This window comes from Melospiza melodia, chromosome 5 (genome assembly GCF_035770615.1).
Source record: "Melospiza melodia melodia isolate bMelMel2 chromosome 5, bMelMel2.pri, whole genome shotgun sequence".
NCBI lineage: Eukaryota > Metazoa > Chordata > Aves > Passeriformes > Passerellidae > Melospiza > Melospiza melodia.
The window spans coordinates 31,563,456-31,584,244 of NC_086198.1; the positions used below are offsets into that span (position 1 = coordinate 31,563,456).

General features: G+C 46.4%; 2 protein-coding genes across 4 annotated transcripts; one reads left to right on the forward strand and one right to left on the reverse strand.

The window, feature by feature from the left end:
- Window positions 1–73: 73 nt before the first annotated feature.
- On the reverse strand, window positions 74–6,549 carry NUDT9 (nudix hydrolase 9). Of its 3 annotated transcripts, none has more exons than XM_063156809.1 (8): window positions 6,470–6,549; window positions 4,968–5,204; window positions 3,837–3,932; window positions 3,268–3,354; window positions 2,266–2,377; window positions 1,950–2,096; window positions 1,617–1,701; window positions 74–677 (listed from the first exon to the last, which is right to left on the reverse strand). In XM_063156809.1, the coding sequence occupies exons 1-8, from the start codon at window positions 6,499–6,501 to the stop codon at window positions 502–504; spliced, it is 972 nt and encodes a 323-aa protein (XP_063012879.1). In that variant the 5' UTR covers window positions 6,502–6,549; the 3' UTR covers window positions 74–501. The 3 variants fall into 3 exon arrangements, with proteins under 3 accessions (XP_063012879.1, XP_063012880.1, XP_063012878.1); XM_063156810.1 differs by lacking the exon at window positions 6,470–6,549 and adding an exon at window positions 6,364–6,410; XM_063156808.1 differs by lacking the exon at window positions 6,470–6,549 and adding an exon at window positions 5,807–5,943.
- A 111-nt stretch (window positions 6,550–6,660) lies between these two features.
- On the forward strand, window positions 6,661–18,569 carry LOC134418468 (17-beta-hydroxysteroid dehydrogenase 13-like). Its single transcript, XM_063156811.1, has 7 exons — window positions 6,661–6,953; window positions 8,783–8,890; window positions 10,723–10,854; window positions 11,486–11,592; window positions 15,900–16,037; window positions 16,299–16,415; window positions 17,839–18,569. The coding sequence occupies exons 1-7, from the start codon at window positions 6,744–6,746 to the stop codon at window positions 17,924–17,926; spliced, it is 900 nt and encodes a 299-aa protein (XP_063012881.1). The 5' UTR covers window positions 6,661–6,743; the 3' UTR covers window positions 17,927–18,569.
- The last annotated feature ends 2,220 nt before the right edge of the window (window positions 18,570–20,789 follow it).

The window sequence follows — 20,789 nt, forward strand, 5'->3', positions numbered from 1 at the left end:
AACTAAAAAGTAATTGAATGTGAAAACTAATCACTCAAAGTACAAAATCCCTGCAAAGATATGTTAAGCGAAATGACTCAGAAAAGAAATTTCACTTTATTATGCAGCACTTAAATCATTATTCAGGTTATCCTACAAGTCTCTCATTCCTTAGGGATTCATATTCCTGGAAAGGAATCAGTGCAAAAATAAAGAGCCTGTGAACTACCACCAGTTAGAATGCCAGTGCTGCCATGCAGATCTGCAGACTTTATGAAACAGCTGCAAATAATGAAGCCAAGAAAGCAAAGCAAGAGCTCCACATTCTTCTCATTTCACACTAGCTAAGAAATCAAAAGAAGCAATCTGAAGTCTCTGAAAAAGCCTCTGTTTATTACTGTCCAGTGTTTCTCCTGGTTTCAAGGAGAATTTCACAGAATTTTCACTGAGGATGACAAGGACATCTGTTTCAAGGCTGGAAAACATATTCTCCTTTCAGAGTCTGTCAGTTCCCAGTTTCCATCACTCGTGGCAGTCAGAGCCAGGATCCTCACTCCAGTGGGCTCCCTGTTTCTCAGTCACCAGCTTGATGAAGTAGCTGTGACTCGCATACAGCTCAAGCTTCTCACTGATGTCAACCCACTTCACCACTCCAGCATCATCACCTGCTTCCAGAGGCAAGTTATCCATTGTCTCACCTGTTCACAAAACGAGAGTTAGAACACGCTATTGCATCTTTTCTTCCTGCTTTTTCCCCTCTCACATCCTATTAGTTCTGCCTTTCCAATGCTCCTTCACAGGCAGCAACCTTCAAAAGCTTCTCAGAGAAAAAACAACTCAATCTCTCACTGAATCTCTGCCAAAACCTTTTTCAGACTTGCACTATTTTAAGGCAAATCGGAACAGCAGAAATGGTCTTAACACCCTGTCATCGTTCCTAGGATATCACCAGCAGCATGAAAAGTTACTGGAAACCATCATGACAACATGTACTTATCACCCAAGTTTAGCCAATACATCTGCCTGGATTTTTGCTTGTTTGCTTAATATTTGACTGCTCCTTTTCTCACATACTATTCTACAGGACAAACTGAATTCTAAAACTTATATACGCTTATGAAAAAGAATTGAAATTTTACTGAAGGCCCCAAAATAAAAAGTACTAGTTTTAAAAAGGGGATGCCTTTGCTTCTGAATTGCTTTTTTTCTCCAAGTTTTCACTCTGTTTTTAAAAAGGATCTCAGGACTTCATAAACAACAACCAAGGAAATGCTTTTCTCTTCTGTATTGGAAACAGAGGCCAAAGATACACTATCTTTACTTCGGGGGACAAATAAATCTGGGACCAGTGACATGTGAAACTTGACAACTGGCACCCACTATCCCAAATTCAGTGGAAATGTCATTGCATGAAGTCTCTGGCTTGAACACATCAGAAACATCTAGGTAGACTGATTTATATTACAGGTGAAAACTGGGAGTCCAAGGTAACATTAAATTAAGAATCTAGTCCCATATTTTACACCTGACTTTCATGCTCCCCTGATTTCACTGCCATTCTCAGCTCAACAACAGCCCCAATTTCAAACCAACATATGGAGTAAAAGGCAACTAAGAGCGTGCCTGGAGATACTTACCTGTTTCATCGTGATAGTTCACAGCCTCTGTCTCCATCCAGGCATTATCAGTGTTACGAGGGTCATCCACATATCCTCTGTACACCTATAAGGGCCCGAACAAACCAGAACCAGCTCAGTGTCAAAACAAACAAGGTGGAATCAGTCATACTTTTTTTCTTTCCTTCTGAGACATTTGCCCTTACAGAGTTTTCGACAGTCCCTTCAATTTCTTACACCCCAAGAAGATGAGCATCACAACATATTTTCATTTCACTGCACTTCTTCAGGTTTTATACAGCTATGAGTTACATGCACAGCTCAAAAGGCTACCACAAGAGACACAGAGCTCACCACAAAGTGTTCCTGGCTGAACAGCTTCTGGAGCTGCTTCTCCAATTTTGCTTTCTCCTCAGGGGATTTCTGCAGAGAGTTCAAGGCCTCCTCCTCAAATTCTCTCTTCAGAGTAGCAGTGATCTTTTCCCCTGGGTCCACCATTCCCTTGGATGGGGGGAAACAAACAAACAAAACAATGCTATCCCTCAGACTCTACACATTTTAACTCCTAGCTCTTAGTATATTACATCCACTTGCATCACACATGTGCCATATCTGTCTCATGGCTTCACCAGCAGGGAAATGCCAGCTGCCTCTGAAGCTTTGTCCTTACCCCTGGAATGGCCCACTCCCCACAGTCTCTCCTCTTGATGGCTACAAACTGCAAGATGTTCTTGCCAGAAACTGGATGAGCAACTTTGTTGCCACTTCCATCCCTTTTCCACCTGCAGAAAATGATAAACAAGAATATGTTTTGCTGCTTCCTGACACCTGGGCCTGAGAGAGGAAGAGCAAGGCTCTGCAACCTGTGTGGGGACAAACAAAGCAGAGAATGAACAGCAGAGGCAACCAACAAGTGCCATCCAGCAGGGTCGCAACCAAGGACGGAACAATGAGGGTTTTCCTCAGCCAAAAGGGCAGAAAATGGCCATGAGGTATGTTTCTGCAGCCAGGCTGGTGGCAGCAGCTCCTCTGAAAGCTCTCCAACTGCACTTGTCATAATTCATACTAAGAGGATGAGAATGTTTCTGCTGGAACAAAATGGTCACACAAACCGCAGCAGCACCAGGATAAAGCCACAAGCAGTCACCATCACCTTCAGCAAAGAACTAAGAACTACCAATAGGCAGAGCAAAAATCTGTCTAAAAAAAATTAAAAGAAATAAATAAATTTTTTTAAAATTCCAGCATTCACTTTCAAGGAAGCAGTTCAGTAGCATTGGCATCCTTCAGGAAAGGGGAAGGAGTGAAATGCATCAGGATGATTTTCCACAATGTTTCTGTCTTCGGCATGGCACTCTCTAACTCTCACTTCTGTTAACCACACAATCTTTTCTGAATACTTTGTGTAAAATGGTTAGCATGTACACACACATCCTGCTGAAAAAGCACATCAAAACAAAGCATACAGTGACAAAAAGAGCATCCTAATCCTACCTCCTCCTGTCATAGACTAAGTCAAGTTAGTATTTCTTACATTAACAAAAGCAGAATGGGCTTACAAACAGAAAAAATGGCCATGAAAACTAATACCTTGCCCAGAGAAGCAGAGAAGAAGCAAAATGCATGGATTTTTTCTCTAGTGCAGGGTTCCTAGCAGTTACCTGCCCCTTACCTGGTTACAACAGGATCAGCAGCATGGTTTGGTCCCCAGCGCCCTAACAATCCTCGGCCAGTGAGGCCAGTCCTTCCCACTGGATTGCTGAAACAAATGCCACAGTACATGACTCATGTAGTCCTGAACTGGTTCCAACTGGAAAGTAAGCCCAGCCACACCCAGCTCCTCTGATCTCTGAGGACCAGCTGAAACAAAAAGGAGTTTATTTTCTGCTAAATTTCCAATTAAATGTGTTTATTCCCCACATTCAAAACATTCTACAAAAAAAAAGAAAAACCAAACAAAAAAAACCCAACTGAAACAAACTCAAAAAAACACACATCAAGATTAAATAACAAAAAAGGGAAGGACAGCAACACATATTTTGTGTTAAAGCACATACATGCTTTAAAGGGTGAGAGACACAACACGTTCTTCTCATTCACCAACTCAGATTCTCAAAATAGATTCCATTTTTCTCTCTTGCCTTTGTCCTAGTAGGTACCATGTATTGGAACTGACGGACCTGTAAGAGCACTGAAACTGCACCACTAAAATGAATACACAAACAAAAACCCCACACTCACCGGGGTCTCCCATTTTCGACCACATACAAGCCATTCAGACTCTTCCTCTCCACTTCTCCATCTCTCTCATTGAATTTGGGAGAAAAACCTTCATCGCTGTGCAGCAAATAAGAATTTAACAGGGACAAATTACAAAACACAAAAGCTTGTATGCCAGCCATCAGACCAGCAGCACCCCTTTGTGTGTGGATGAGCAGTTTTTACTAGAACTGGAGTTGCAGGCCCTCCCTTTTCTAAAGGAGGCAATGAAGTCCTAAGCTTTTCTGATTACAGACCCTCTGTATTTAGCTCTGCAGGCAAAAGTGCAGAACTAAAGTATTTAATATTGCATCTCTCTCAATCTTCACTTAGACAAAGTGTTTCAAAAGTATTTTTGTTAAGATTAGAGGTGTAGAATCACAGAATCCTTTTGGTTGGAAAAGACACCTAAAATCACCAAGTTCAATGCAGCACTGCCAAGCCCACTACTAAACTATGCCCCCATGTGCCACATCCAAATACCTTTTAAATGCCTCCAGGGAAAGTGATTTCACCAGTTCCCTAGGCAACCCATTCCAGTGCCTGATAAACTTCTTGGCGAAGAAATTTTTCATAATATCCAATCTAAACCTCCCCTGGCACAACATGAGGCTATTTCCTCTTGTCTTATCCCTTATTACTCAAGACAGAAGAACTGACACCCACATTGTTACACAGTCACAACAAAAATCTGTGTGTCACAACCTTTCACATTTCCTGAGTCAGAGCGCTCCCTTAAAAAACTACAATTACACTTTCTTTTTTCATGTTGCATCCCAACCATAAATAAACCAACAAGTGTATCACTAAAATGTTCTTCCAAATTCTTAAGGAGAATTAAATTTTTATTTGGCTCACAACACAGAGAAACATGTGCACAGCATCAATAGCTGTCCATTATTCTAATCTCAACCATCAGCTCAGTAAAATCATGCATCAAAGACCTTCACAACAATTCGAAGTACTCGGTTCTCTAACTACCACTTTCCTAAATCTTAATTTTCACACATCACTGTAGAATTACACATCACTTAAGATGATCTTGTTAACTCAATTCATGATTATTTCCTCCTTTCATGTTCTCAGGGGAAAAGAGTCACCATTTCTACTCACTTGATTTGGGGGTCTGCCCAATTGGGTCTGGCCAAAACAGACTTTGCAGTGTACTCCACAGGATTATAATCTTCCCACTCAGTCAGCCAGCCCACTTTATCTTCAGGAACTTGGCTACGCTCAACGTGTGATCCTGGATATGGGGAGGTGAGAGCTTTTCTGTGGTGGAACTTCACATTATAGCTGTTGAACATGTTTGCAGGATGAAGACGGGACCAACAGCTAGCAGATAAATTACTAAAAGAAAAATAAAAACAACATCTCAATTCATTATATTTTAACATGCTCTTTAATCCCCAGTCTTTAAAGTACAATACAGCAAGTGGAATAGACTCAAGTCTTTCACAGAATCAATTAAGTTGGAAAAAACCTTTGATATCATTATGGCCAAACTACGAACAAATACCGTCGTGTCACCTCGACCATGGTAGTGGTGACACGACCATGGTACAAGCACCATGTCCAGTCTTTCCTTGAACACCTCTGGGGATGGTGATCCCACCACCTCCCTGCGCAGCCCATTCCAACGTCTAATGGAATTAGAAGAAAGTCCTCCTAATATTCAACTCACGAAATGCCTGAAGTTCACAACAAAAGCCTTTAACAGAGACGTGGGAAAGGGCAAACCCGCTCTTGTATTTTCCGTTACATCACTTTTAAGGGACAGCTCTGCTTGCCTTTCCCCCAAAGGGACACCCTGCGGGACACCGCACACTCCGGCCAAGCGGCAGCCCCGGGATCTCGGCTGAGCTGCTCCCGGCGGAACGGGCCGCCGACCGCGGGCAGCGACACCGGGACGCGATCCGGGGTCCCACGGCCACCGCCACAGCCCGCCGTACCTGTGGGCGGGGCGGCGCTGGGCAGCGCCCCGGGCCCTCAGCAGGACGGAGAACGAGAGCACGACCACCACCCGAGGCAGAGCACCGGCCGGCAGCGGCATCGGCCCCGCCGCGCCCACACCGCCAGCGATCCCGCCTCAGCCCCGGGGCCCGGCCGGGGCGCTGGGCCTGCGATGCGAGGCTGCCCGCTGCAGGACGCCGCCCCTTGATCCCGCCCCTTGGTCCCGCTTCGTGCCGCCCCGCGCTTGTACAAACTGGCCCCGCATTGGCGGGAGCGGCATCAGGGGCAGCGCCCGGTGCCGGCTCTGGCTGGGGCGGAGCTCGGTGCCCAGGGCAGCCCCGCAGTGCCGGGACGTGCGCTGGCACTCAGGAGAGGGTCGGTGACACAGCCGTGTTTGGCTGCCGCTGGGCAGCGCTCCCACAGCATCAGTGCTGTGTCCCCAGCATTCCCAGCCATACCAGTGAGCAAGATCCTGGACGGGAACACAACCAGGCCAGCTGACCCAAACCTCAGACATAAAACATAAGGAAGGGAATGGAGGGCATTCGTTATTTACAGTGCTTGCCTTCCGGAGAGACCGATGTGCATGCGGAAGCCCTGCTTCCCGCGGGGAAATAGAAAATAACCTTTTCTCTTTTATATCTTTTACTTTAATCAACCACCTTATCCCAAGGTACGAGTATCCATTTCCCATGTTATTGTCCCTCCCCTGTGGAACCCGGAAGAGGAACCGACAGCGCGGTTCGGGGCGCGCCCAGCCCCGCGCGGCCGGGCCCCCACACGCCCACGGCCTTGCACCGCCCACGGACACGCCCCCACGCTCAGCCACGCTCTGATTGGGCGCCGAACCCCGGGGCGTGTCCTCGGCAGGCTGTGGGGTGGGCGGCGCTGCTGGCTCCAGCGCAGTTCGGTCCTCAAAAGAGCCCCAGGAAAACAATGAATCTGTTTCTGGAGCTTCTCCTGTTCCTGGCCACGCTTCTCTATTCCTACCTGGAGGCTTTTGTGAAGCTGTTCGTGCCTGTGAGGAGAAAGTCTCTCGCCGGGGAGCTGGTGCTCATCACGGGCGCTGGCCATGGCGTCGGGCGAGCGACCGCCTTGGAGTTCGCCAAGCGCCAGAGCAGGCTGGTCCTGTGGGACATCAACAAGGTAATGGACACACTCATGTCCTCGCTCCGTGTCACCTCCGAGTCCACGGGGCATTTAGGGGCGTAAGAAGGGCAGCACCACATTGCGCCCTCATCGCCCAGCCCCTTCCAGCCCGCTCCCATCGGCTCCCGCTCGGCTCCTCCGGCTGGGATGCCGAGCGCCCGGAGAGGATTTGGCCCCGCTTGCAGCAGAGCATGTGGGGCTCTGGTCCCACAGTCCCTCGGTGCCACTCGGGAGGGAGCAGGCAACAGCCGGCAGAGCCCCTGCGACAGGGAAAGGAGTGCTCGGGAAGCTGCTGGTGCAGCTGCTGCCTGGGCTGGCAGAGAAAGCCCGCTAGTACCAGAAGGCTGTTTGCAAAGAGCAGCAGGTCTGCCTTCGTTTGTTCTCTCTGTAGCCTCAGGTGTTTCCTGTGCCGTGCTGGGAGATGTGTTTTCTCTGCACTCTCAGCAGCATCAGCATCCCTGTGCCGGGCTGTATGTGAGCCCGGCTGCCCTCTGGGCAGCTGCACGCGTAGGTGGCATCTCTCTAAATGTTTACACCGGCCCAAGCTCTTTATTTCAGATGATTTGAATGGAATGGAAAAACCGTGGCAAGTGGAAGATGGGCAGATACAAACATGCAGCCTGGCATTCTGAAGAATCCAGGCCAAGTGCTGGGTGTAGGTGCAACAGGGTGGGTGAGAGGCTGGGTTTTCTGTTTCTGACACGCTGGGTCAGCAAAGGAGTTCATCATGAAGCTGCAAAACAGAACCTAGCCTTCCACAAACAAAAATACATCAAACCTGAGACAAGCTGTGTGAGAGGATGGATAAACAGGGAAGATAGTGTTGAACATTTTCAGTGTCTGTTAATGGTACCCATTATGCCTAAGACCAGACTTTGGAGGGCTGGAAGGAGGCATGGCACCGCTGCAGTGCATGCAGGGCTGCAATGAAACAGAAAATTGTTGATGTTCACTGGATGGAATGGAGAGATTTAGGTATAAATTTAGTAGCGAGCGACACCTGGCTTTAGAGCTGGGAAGTAGATTGTAAGCGTGGGTGTCAGCACGAACTGAAACACAGTATCAAGGGAGGCTGTGGATTCCAGAGGATTTAGGAGTACGCTCCTCCAACCCAAGTGCCTTGACAAGGGCTCCTTCTTGGGGGCTCTCAGCATTAAACAGCAGCTAGTGCTGAGGACAGCTGCCCAGCCACCCCAACAGAGGCACTGCTGACCCAGGCTATTTATGACCTAGAGCTTTTCACTGCACAGGTTCCACTGACATGGCCTTCTGGCACCTGGGAACAGGGATACAACAAAGTCACTTCTGCTTTGGCTTAACGAGTTGATGTAATGACTTCAGGGAGCTTCTGACCTGTGTGTATCAAAGGTCATTCAGAAATTAAAATTTTTGTACATTGTGAACTGTGGAGGGCACCTCTCTTCTCACACCCAGCATGTTAATACAGAAACACATAGAGCCAGTGTGTCAGGGTGCCAGCCAGGCCTGTATTTTACAAGCTGTTTACACTCACAGTGCTGTCTGCTGTGCTGTGATAGACAGCCTGTGCCCCCTTTCTGCAGCCTTGCTCTGTCTGCCTTACCAAGCCAAACTCACTCTTGTTGCCACCCTGCCTTTCTGGCTGTCGCTACATGCGGATCCTAAATTTCCAGCTGGAATGCCTGTCCTCTCAGCAAAACCATCTACAGCTCTTTCCCTGGGTGGCTATGAACTGTTCAGGGGCTGGGCAGTGCTTGCTCAATCCAGGAACATCTTCAGCCTCTGCTGCTCAGCCGTGCTGAGGGGACAGCTGTGCACAGCTGTGTCTTTCTCTTTGCCTCTTCCAGCACGGCGTTGAGGAGACGGCAGCAGAATGCCAGAAGCTGGGAGCCACTGTTCAAACCTTCGTGGTGGACTGCAGCAAACGGGAGGAGATCTACAGCACTGCAGACAAGGTGGGGCAGTCTCCTTGTGACAGGCCCCCACCCGGGTAATAATTAGCACTGACTCCATGATTCACAGAAGGCTGATCAATCTCTTTGTTATATTATTATAATTATTAAGAAACCCATTGCTTTTATAGACAGGTATGATTCAGTTAGACCTAATTTCTCCTCCAATGTGATGGTGTTCACAGGAGTTTTTGGATGAGGGAAGAGACAAGGATCTGACTTTGTTTCAGAAGACTTGATTTATTATTTTATGATATATATTACATTAAAACTATACTAAAAGAGTGGAAGAAAGGATTTAATCAGAAGGCTAGCTAAGAATAGCGAAAGAATGATAACAAAGACTTCGTCTTGGACTCTCTTTCCGAGCCAGTTGGGCTGTGATTGGCCATTAATTAGAAACAACCAACATGGACCAATCAAAGATCCACCTGTTGCATTCCACGGAAGCAGATAATCAATGTTTGTATTTTGTTCCTGAGGCCTCTCAGCTTCTCAGGAGGAAAAATCATAAGGAAAGGGTTTTTCATAAAAGACGTCTGCCACACTCCAATCCAAACACCATCACTATTGGCTAATTAAGGCACCACCCTTTGGTAAACAAATCTCAGTAACACATTCCACATGTTCACAATACCAGGTCCAGCAAGTGAAGATAAGAATTGTTTCTCATTCTTTTCTCGCCTCTTCTCACAGTCTTCCCCAGAAAGGCATGGGAAAGTTATTTGTTGCTCTCTGTGGCCAGAGAGCGGCTACCACAGGACAGCAGGGGCATGGCCAAAGGCTGTCCCAACCATGCTTGATTTCCAGAGAAGGCAGGAAAACTAGAGAAGACATGTTGCACACAAATCCTGCAAGCCCCTGGAAGCTCTCCATTCCTCGTTGCTCTCTGGACACAGAGTGCTGTAGCATTTCCAAGATCACAGCCAGTCTCATCCGGTTTGGGAGGCTCCAGCATATCACATCCTCTTGCCAAGTTTGCTCTCTAGGATTGCAGCCTCTGAAGGAACATAGCACTGAGAACATATGAAACATTTTATTGGAATGGCTGTGGTCCAGCTGCCTCAAAACATCTGTACCTCTGTGGTCCCAAGTGTTGGACAACAACCTTTTCCTGACCCAGAGATGGGGCAACTGAGAGGCATTTTAAAAACTTTTATTCCATTTTCAGTCTGATGAGAAGGGTGAGACAATACAGATGTTATAATTCACACCATCACAATCAGAAGCCAACTATTTCCTAATTACAATACACTATAAGCCTTTCTTGACCGATCAGCTTTTTGCCACACCATGCTGTAGATGCCTAAAGTCCATCATCTGAAACTACCCCTCGTGGGTCCCAATACAATGCAGGATTCATAGTTCTATTTCTCCAAAGTATCTAGTCTTATTTGCAAGGCCATCTTTTGAAACTTTTTTCTAGCTCCATTTCTCTCTCAACAATATCTGTCCTATCCCATGACGTTTCTAAGTCAGCATTTCTTGTCTCAGTTTGCATACGGATGCATACTGTGAGCACCTTTTGTCAGGCCCTGAGAACTCTCTACAAATCCTTTTCCCACACCAATTGTGACTACACGGTCCAGACTGTGCACAGTTTATGGAACACAATAAATACTGACATTGATGAATGGGGAAGAATCAGATCTAAACCAGATTCCATGGCTCTACTGCCATATTCCTGCCACATCTGGAAATGTGGCATGACCTCCCTCTCCCTTGAAGATGCAATGTTAAGAATTTAACCATGGTTCATCTTCCCCACCTTTACTTTTTTTTTTTCCCTCCTGAGTGACAGACACAGTTTTGGGCTTTTGTTTTCTCTCTAAAAGGTGAAGAAGGATATTGGGGATGTGACTGTCCTGGTGAACAATGTTGGTGTGATTACAGCTGCCGACTTTCTCTCGACTCAGGACCACCAGATAGAAAGGATGTTTGAAGTCAACATTCTGGGCCACATGTGGGTAAGGGCCACCACCATCTATATACACACTTGTTTGGGAGTGTCAATGCATGTTTAGGCCAACCATGATTAGCAGTGAAATTACCAAATGAACTGTTACAGCACAGGGCACCCAAGCAGGCTGTGTGCTGGGAAACTGGAATGGCTTCTTGCTGATGTGAGCTGGCTGCTGACAGCCTCACCTGCAGCACGCACAGAAGGCCTCTGTCAGAGGTGTCATGGGGCTGACAGGGTGGGAGGGCTTCAGCAGGACTTGTTTGTGGCAGAAGAAAAGAGAAGCCACAGATCGACAAGTGGTTTATTGTTCATGTGCCGGGGTGAGACCCTGCCAGCATTTCTGCTGACACCTGAAACCTTAAAAGCAGCAAAGGAAAGATGTGAAAACCATTTCCTGTTTATGGCCAACTGCTGCAGCCTTTGGAGAGCAGGTTGCCAGCTGCACCACTGGTCAGAGAGCAGGTATCCCTGTGGCTCTGGAATCTGAGGTGCTGTGCAGATCAGAGCTTTAGGGAGAGCTTTGGCCACCTGGTGAATAACTCTGAGAGTCAGTGCTGAGTATGCCTAAGAAAACCATGTTCTTTTCCTCCTTCCTGCCCCCTGCATTTTGCTTCTTGTTTTAAATGACTTCCAAGACCACGAGAGCTTTCCTGCCAGTCATGATGAACAACAACTATGGGCACATTGTCACCGTGGCTTCAGCAGCAGGTCATTTTGTGACTCCTTTCATGGTGGCATATTGGTAAGTCATTTTGAAATCAGCTTGCTTAGTTTTAAAAATTTTTAATTGCATCTTTTCTATCAGGAAGTATCAAGTAATTAGCTCTGACTGAATTGTTAGCAATGTCTGTATGAAAGAATAGTCATGTAACACATCTACTAATGAAAGACTCTCCTGTTTTCTCTCCCCACCAATGCAGACTTTTGCTTAATAAAAAAGGTATCCTCTTCCCTTCTCCTTCTTAGAATGTATTTATTCTGTGATTTCTTGTAGTGTTGTCAAGTAAACCCGTACTGAGGAGCTTTTGATCATTTTACCATTGTGGCATTGACTGTAGAGCGTAAAATAGTATCATAGAATCATCAGGGTTGGAAGAGACCTTTAAGATCATCCAGTCCAACCATCCAGGCAATACTGCCACTGTAAGCCCTAAACCACATCATCCAGTAAAGAAGCAGGTGTTGAATGGTGGGTGCTGCTGCCTATTATCAGTTCCCAACAAACCTCTCCTGTAGAAAAGCAGGTTGGATTAACGTTCAGGCAGTGCAGTCAGATCCCTACACAACACTCACCACAGCTGGCTCAGTGAGAAAGGCAAGAAAGGCTCTTTTTTGCAAGGTTTTATTCCAGCAGAGCATGGCCGAAGGGGACCCAGTGAGACAGCACAACCACACGCTCTTTCTCCACCTGGTGCAGCAGCTTAAGAAGGGAAAGGCATGGGGGGCAGAGCTAAAAGCAGGGCAAAGGGGATTGGTCTCTAGAGGAGGGGGGCTGGCCACCAGTGGTAGCAAGCCAGTGAGGGGACAGGGAAAGGGGAAACCAGGGGAAGTCCATGTGGGAGTCTGTCTTTTCCCAGCAGGAGGATTACTCTGTGGTAGTTAGACACCACCATTGCCAGGGCAGAGGACTTGGGAATTGACTGAGAGGACAGAGTTCATGGGATGCTACAACCCAGTGCCAGATCCAAATGCCTCTTAAACATCTGCAGGATGGTGACTGCCCCACCTGCCTGAGGAACCTATTCCAGTGCCTGATCACCCTAATAGTGAGAAGATTTTTTTCTAATATCTCACCTGAATTTCTCCTGTCTCAGTTTAAGACCATTTCCTCTATTCCTCTTACCGCGGGCATGGCAGAGGAGACTGCCCCACCTCCATCCAGCCCTCTTTCAGGGAGTTGTAGACAGCCATGAGGCCTGAGCCTACTCTTCTCCTGACTAAACAAACCCAGCTCCCTCAGCCATTCCCCTAAGACATGTTTTATAGACCCTTCCTGAGCCTTGTTTCTCTTCTCTGGACACTCTGCAGCTCCTCAATGTCCTTTTTAAGTGAGAGGCCCAGAACTGGACACAGCGCTCGAGGTGTGGCCTCACCAGGGCCCAGTGCAGGAACAGCCCCTTCTCTGTCCTGCTGGCTGGCCCAGGCCAGGGTGCCATCAGCCCTCTTGGCCACATGGGCACACTGGCTCAGGTTCAGCTGCTGTCAGCCAGCACCCCAGGTGTCCCTTTCTGTCCCCAGCCATTCCTCACCCAGCCTGTATCACTGCATGGCTCAGGTGCAGAACCTGACACTTCACCTTCTTGAGCTTCCTGCAGCTGTGTCCTCAGCCCACTGATGGAGTCTGTCCAGATCTCCAGCAGAGCCTTCCATCCCCTGAGCACATCAGCTCAGTGTCTTCTGCACAATTACTGAGGGTGCACTTGATCCCCGTGTCCAGACCATCCACAAAGATGTTAAACAGGACCAGCCCCAGGTGGAGCCCTGGGGACACCACTGGTGACCAACTGCCCAAAGGATTTATCTCCATTCACCACAGCACTCTGGGCCCAGCCATCCAGGCAGATTTTTACCCATTGAAGACTCCACCCACCCAAGCTGCAAGCACTCAGTTTTTCTAGGAGGATGCTGTGGCAGATGGTGTCAAACACTTTACTGAAGTCTAGATAGACCCTGGATAGACACATCCACAGCCTTCCCCTCATCTACTAGGTGGGCCACTTGTTCATACAAGGAGATCAGGTAGGTCAAGCAGGGCCTTCCTTTCAAAAATCCATGTTGGCTGGGCTTGATCCCCTGGTTGTCCTGTGTGTGCCTTGAAATGGTACTCAGGATGATCTCTTCCATAACCTCGCCCACAACCAAGGTTAAGCTTATAGGCCTGCAATTCTCTGGATAATCCTTCCAACCTTTTGGATGGGTATTACATTTGCTAACTGCCAGACAGATGAAACTTGTCCAGTTAATTAGGACTGCTGGTAGGTGATTGAAAATGGTTTGGCAAGTTCTTTCAACAGTTCCCTCATTACTCTGGCATGGATCCCATCAAAAGTCATAGATTTTTGAGTGTCGAGTTGGCACAGCAGATCACTAACTATCTCTTCCTGGATTATGAGCCCTTCCCTCAGCTCTCTGTCACTAACTCCCAGCTCTGGGAGCTGAGAATCCTGAGGGACAACTGGACAATATTAAAGACTGGGACAAAGAACGTATGAAGTTCCTCTGCCTTTTCCTCATCTGCTGTTGTTACACTACGTTCTGCATTCAACAAATAATGGAGACACTCCTTGACCCTCCTTTTGCTGTATTTATAGAAAACTTTTTTGTTGTCTCCAAGGCCAAGTTCTAGTTGGGCTTTGGTCCTTCTGATCTTCTCCCTATATGGCCTTGCAACATCTTTATAGTCCTCCCAAGTTATCTGACCCTCCATCTGGAAAGAATACATTGGTTTTTTACCCCAGAGTTCCAGCCTAAGTTCTCTGTTTAACCAGGCTGGTCTTTTTTCCCTGACCACTTGTCTTTCAACTATATGGAGATGGGCTGCTCTTGAATATTTCACAATTTCTTTTTAAAGTGTATCCAGCCTTCCTGGACCCCTTTACCCTTCAGGACTGACTCTGTCAATCAGTGTCCTAAACAAGGCCAAGATCTCCCACCAGAATCCAAGGTGGAAGTTCTGGTGCCCCTCTTTACTTCACCCACTATTGAAAACTCTGACATTTCGTGGTCCCTTTGCCCAAGACGGCCACCAACTACCACATCAACCAGTCCTTTGTTCACAAACAACAGGTCTACCAGGGCACCTCTTCCAGTAGGTTCTCTTACCAGCTGTGTTAGGAGTTTGTCTTCCAAACACTCCAGGAACCTCCTAGGCTGCTTCCTCTCTGCTGTGTTGTATTTCCAGCAGACATTTGGCAAGTTGAAGGGCTGGAAACCATGAGGCTTCTGCCAGCTGCTTGCAGAGCACCTCATCTGCCTGTTTGTCCTGGCTGGGTGTCCTATAACAGCCTCCCACCGTGAGGTCCTCCCTGCTGACCTTCCCCCCGACCTTCTGCCATCATGACATCAAATTGCTTTTCTCCTTGAAAGGTGTCAGGAAAATCACAGTGCAGGCACCAAAAACCCATTAGACTGTGTGTTGCCATCCTGCATCACATCCAGCCTTCCATAATGGCAGCTCCAGCTGCAGCAGTCTTCCCCAGGAACACTCCTTCTTAGAACAATCTTTTCCCAGGAATACTCCTTCTTAGAGAGTCACTCACTGTCAGCAATGTGAGAACTCTTCAGCCAGGAATTTTACTGGGATTATGCTGCCAAATCCACAGCAGTCAAATGATTCTGTGGTTTTCCTTTTTTGGAGTTGATTCAAACCTCAGGCCCATACCTATTTCCACGGCAGGTTGTTCTTCAGTTCTGCTTGCATAATGCTTCTCTATTTCAAAAGTCACACAAAATTGTTACAAGGTGCTCCTGTGTGGTACAATAAACAGTAGCGGGTTAATCTCCATTTCTACCCTGCTCATCTTTCCTAATTTTGGAGATTCAGGCTGCATTACTTTTAGGAATCTTCTCTCATGCGAAAAAACAAGATGTCCATGGATTGATGCGCTTCAGTCGCAGTTTTCTAAGAATTCCTAACGTTTGTCTGTCTGTTCGCAGCTAAAGTGCCCTTTTTTGAGATACCTGCTGTGCATTGCACAATTAATCCACAAGTTTCAATATCTAATCCACCACTACATTCTGGCACAGGCACAGTTAGAATAGTCCCTGCCCTGTCTCTCAGATGGATTTTATTATTTGGAGGGGTTTGTCTCCACATAGCAAGGAGCAGAAAGAGGGGTAGAGGGACAGAGAGCCCATAGTGAAAATAAGGGGTATGGGTTAGGATACAAGGTAGAGCAGAGGTGCACCAGTCCTCACCCCTCCCCTAGCCATTACCTTAAACAGCACCTGAGCAACTAAGAGGCAGATGATGGTTTAGGCCGTTTGCAGTGGTAGAAAGGTGGAAATAGGATTTCTGCCTTCTCATTTGTACTTCCTCCCTTTCCGCAGCTCAAGCAAGTTCGCTGCAGTTGGATTTCATAAAGGTCTGACAGAGGAGCTCTCAGCCCTTGGAAAGGATGGAATCAAAACAACGTGCCTTTGTCCTGTTTTTATAAACACTGGATTTGTCAAAAACCCCAGTACAAGGTAACTCTCAATGCTCTGCATTCCTGCCTTTCCTTCTTTGCATTAAGGCACTGCATATTATCCCCAGCTTTAGGCCTCTGTTCCAGCTGGCTGTATAACAGCAGTTTGTATCATTAACTAAAGAAAGTCTGCAATGTCCTTTAACCCATGTAATTGTTGCATTTCAATTACCTGAGTTTGTACATTTGTGAAGCCTCCCAGATGACCTGGTACCACTCCTTTTTATCACTGCAGCTCTTACCTGTTTGCTTTCCTGTGTAGGCTTGGAAAGATTTTGGAGATTGAAGAAGTCGTACAGGCTTTGATGGAAGGAATAGTGACCAACCAGAAAATGGTTTTCGTTCCACCACAGCTAAACATTGCTTTGCTTTCTGAAATGTAAGTACAAAGCAAAATTAAACAATGGATGTGGAAACAACAATACTACCTGAGTATACAAGGTTGAAACTTGTAACCTCTGAGTCAGCAGAAGTTCCAGAAAGAGCTGAGGACCTGCTGCTTAGTAGTGTTTGTTTCTTTATGTCAGCACTGAGGGCACAGAGGCTGAGAACATTGCCTCAAAAGGACTGTACTGCTCTCTGTATGTAAAGCAAGATTTATCCTCCCATACAACTTAATTATCCAGTGCAGCTGCTCTTTTGAGGAGGTGTTTTTACCTCCTCAAGAGCTCCAGTTCCAAATCTGGAATTTCCATCCTAACAACTTAGTTAGATTCTCCGTTAAATCCTATAGTATCTCATGAAACACTTGGTAGCTTCTTGTTTGCTAAACCAAACACCAGACAGCAGTAAAAATATTTTAAATCCTTTTGCAACTCCAAGAACTGCTTGTTGAGAGTGAAAGTCTGCAGAAGCATAGGCAAGTCAAAACTGATGCTGTCAAAGCACTTAGAATAACTTTGCTTTTTTGGTCATAATTTAGGACAGGGAAATAAAGAGACAAAGCTCTTTAAAAGGAGGAATCTTAGGAGTGAAAACTGCACTTCAGTTTTAAAATCTCATCCTTCCACAGGCCTACTGCTTTTCAGAGCATGACATGTAATACTTATCTACATCTGTACAATATTAAAACTTCCTGGTTCCTGCAGCAATACTGTAGTTCACATACTGCCCACAGATACTTGGCATTGGAACTGTCCTAAAAGGCCAAGAATAGACTTTAATTAGTCAGAGATTGGTGGGACCTATGGAAGTAATGCCCAGTTTAACACATAGCCTCAGTTTATATGTGTGCATGCATTCTGCTGCCAGACTGCTGCCGGCAAACTATTTACAATCACGAACAGAGATGGAGCAAATTTGGACTAGTGACATGAGCTATTTATTCAGCACATTAGTCTCAGTATATTGTTAGGATAATGGAGACAGGATGTTAACAGCTTGCTGATTTACAGGAAATGTTAAGGAGGTGTTGTATTACAGTACAGCATAAAAGTATTTTGGCTTAGGTTTTAGCTAATTACATATAGAGTAAAACATATTGACAAGAATTCTATCTAATCATATGAAACACATATACTGGTAGTTAAAACAAAAACTGGTTCATAAGAGATAAAGCACAGAGATCTTAAAGTCTACTGTTATTTGTCATGTCTGCTCTACTACTTAGAAAACTTTTTTGCTATATGTACAATGCTAACAAAACTTCTGCCTGACACTTGCTCTTTTTAACCATTTTCTCAAAACCCTCTAACTTTATGAATCCCAGCACCAGACCAGCTCTTCCCTCACCTGCAGTGACATTTTTCCCCCTCATTTAACTTTCTATCCCACTTTTAATTTCATGTTACTGTCTCTTCCAGGGTGTTTCCAGAGCGTGCCCTGAACGTTCTGAAGAAGATGACCACTCCAAAGTTTGATGCAGTCATTGGGCAGAGAAGCACACGGTGAAAAGCAAGAATTGATTCTCATTTCCCAGAGGCACCAGTGAAAAGAGAACATGTGCTGAGCATAGTTCAGCTGCCTGGATTCAAAACAGAGCTCAGGCAGGGGCTTCCAGGCCACCATTCCCAGGCACACCTAAGGGCTTATCCCACACCTGCAGCTGGAACACAGCTGTATAACAGGGTGTAATAATAGCAGGCTGCATAATAGCAAAGCAGTGATGCAGCTCTAGAAGGGCTGCTTTCAATGTATATCCCATCACCTTTGTCTCATTGTGCTGGGGCAGGCAGGATGCTCACAAAGCCCATGTTTGGGACAACACAGCTCCTTAGTTGAGTGCAAAGATATTGCCTGAGAACATGTTAATCTGGACTCATCCCTAAGCAAAAGCATTTTGCAAGAAGCAATTTATAGAGGAGGTGGGTGGCCTGTTTCATCTTACTTAATAATTTTAAATTTAAAAAATGTGCTCTAATGAACACTTAGAGTTTCGTGTGCGTTTAAAATGAGCATTATTGAATTAATTATTTGTATTACTGAAATAATACAGCCTTATTTGTAATGTAATGCCTAATTACAACATTTATCAATTATGCATTAGCACCACCAAAACTCCATATTGCAAATAAATACATTTTTCTAACCCAAAGGTGTCTCTCAGCAATGGAAGTGGTATCCAGGTGCAGTACCAGTGGAGCACATGCTGCAGTGCTGAAAGGATCAGCCAGAGTCTGCCAAACACCAGCCCAGGCTGCAGGGATGAGGCAGTCCCCAGGCACACGGGGAAGCCACATCAGGACCAGTGAGGTACAGGGCCGGCAGTGAAACCCATGCAGGGGCCAGGACTTAAAGGTGGTGCCAGGGCAGGGGGTGCAGGGGGAGGCTCCAGACGAGCCTGCACACAGCTCCTCATCACAAGCCAGGGGCCTGCTCTGTTGGCACAGGAAGTGAAATCCCTGAAGGTCTTTGGCCTGGGGTCCAAGACAGCAGCAGCTGCTGGCACATGGGTCAAAGACCTCTCCAGAGCACAGAATATCTGTGCACCCACTTGTGCAATTCCTGCTGCAGGCACTGCTGGCCCACAGCCATCCCAGGCAGGCCTGAATGCGCTGCCACCTTCAGCACAGTTGGAATCTGTCCTGTTCACCTGAGCCTTTCAAGCTGTTCTGTAAACAGTTCTTCAGAAAAGGGAGAGCCCTTACCACCTAGCCCCTCCTGCTCTTTGCTGGCAACAGGTAGAAGCACTGTTGACAGCTTAAATAACACACAACTGTTTTCCTTTTGGCTCATGGAATATTCATGTAACAGGACACTTCCCAGCTTCAGTTCTTGTGATTCACAGTGCAAGATTCCCGTAGCTGAGACAGGAATGGAAAAAAGGTGGTTCAAAAAAATTCAGGATATTAAAAAAAAGATTATAAACCAATCAAAGAATACTTAGGCATGGTTTTCATTTAAAAACCAAGCCAAAAAGAAACAGGGCTGCATCCTTGCTTCTTTTTGAGGTGCATATTGCCCTCTTGCTACCATGACTATCCTGTAGCATGCGAGACACTTGAAGCCACATCTGTGTAGCTTTTTGATCATGTTCACTTTTGCCTATTCTTACCTAGTGAGGAGTCAAAAAGTCTAAAACTACAGATGCTTCAAAAGTTCAACTGATCTGTCAGAGCAAGCAGCATACCAGCCAAAATGTTTGCACTTAGCACTCACTGGAACATAAGAGCTAAATCAGTACTTTACAGATTTGCAGGTACTTACCAGTTGTCTCTTGTATGGCTGGCAAGCATTCTTAAATTCCCACCCAGCTTATTTTCTCTTTCTACCCACCTTCTGCATTTCTTCTGTTTCATGACTTGATTTCTTGCTCAAAGGAGTCACAGTCCAGTGACTCCACAGAAAAAAACTTAAAAAGACCCTGAAGAAAAGTCAACATTGGATGACTTTGGCCCTTTTCTTAGACTAGGGAAGGACTGACTTCAGTAGGAGACATCAGACAAGATGCTAGCCTTCTCCTGGAAGCCAAAAATTGGAACAAAAGTCTATCCAGGGGATGACAGTGCTCTTCTGCAGAGTTTGTTTCTTAGCACACTTGCTCCTATGGAAGGGGAGACTGTAGTGATTCCTGCTTTGCCAGATCTAGTCCAGGGTCTCAGAGCCCAGAGGAATTACTGGGCAAGGCAACTTGTGCAATACTCCGTGTGTGGCTGTGGTTCTGTTCTGTGTCTTCTATGGCTGCAAATCTCGTGCTTGGCATGAGGAAACATATGCAAAAGCAAGGATTTCAGCTTTCATCTCCTGAACACCAGGGACAGAATTGAGGCACCAAGCCTCCCAGGCTCCTCAGTTCCCTTTGTGGCCACAACACTCAACTGGAGCTTAGCCCAAACTCTGGTCATGCATGGGTGCCCAGCAGGAGTCCATGTGAGCGTGTTTCATGCAGCCACCTACAGCCAAGTCCCAAATTTGAAGAGTGGTACCTCACACCCTGGCCTAAGGACTCCTTAGGAGTCAGGTTAGTGACTCTGGCCCCGTGCTTTGCCTCCTGCTGAGATGTCTCTTGTGCTTCCATGCCCTCCCTGCCTCCTCTTCCTTGGCCCCAGCACTGACTGGAGCCCTGTGCCAGGAAAAGGACAGCACCACTGAGCTGTGCAATTGGAGTCTGGCCCAAATGCTGATGTGTTAATTAAGCAGAGAACTAGATTCCAAGAGAAAAATAGGATGCACCTAGCTCAAAATCTCTCTGCTGGAACTGACCCAGTCTCCCACAGACATGGTGAGCTGCAACCAAACCACCAGGGCAAAAATAATACTTTTTAAAAACTGTGGTATAAACTGGACGCGATTTTTCTCAGTTGTTAGATGTTTG

What these genes read in the sequence shown, in the direction of transcription:
- NUDT9 (XM_063156808.1), bottom strand. Translation starts at nt 5,907, where the DNA reads ATGCCGCTGCCGGCCGGTGCTCTGCCTCGGGTGGTGGTCGTGCTCTCG. An exon ending in GCTGATCCTGTTGTAACCAG is followed by an intron (nt 2,378 to 3,267) that starts GTAAGGGGCAGG and finishes CATTTTCTGCAG; the next exon opens with GTGGAAAAGGGATGGAAGTG. An exon ending in TCAGCCAGGAACACTTTGTG is followed by an intron (nt 1,702 to 1,949) that starts GTGAGCTCTGTG and finishes GGGCCCTTATAG; the next exon opens with GTGTACAGAGGATATGTGGA.
- LOC134418468 (XM_063156811.1), top strand. Translation starts at nt 6,744, where the DNA reads ATGAATCTGTTTCTGGAGCTTCTCCTGTTCCTGGCCACGCTTCTCTAT. An exon ending in ACATTCTGGGCCACATGTGG is followed by an intron (nt 10,855 to 11,485) that starts GTAAGGGCCACC and finishes ATGACTTCCAAG; the next exon opens with ACCACGAGAGCTTTCCTGCC. An exon ending in GTCAAAAACCCCAGTACAAG is followed by an intron (nt 16,038 to 16,298) that starts GTAACTCTCAAT and finishes TTTCCTGTGTAG; the next exon opens with GCTTGGAAAGATTTTGGAGA.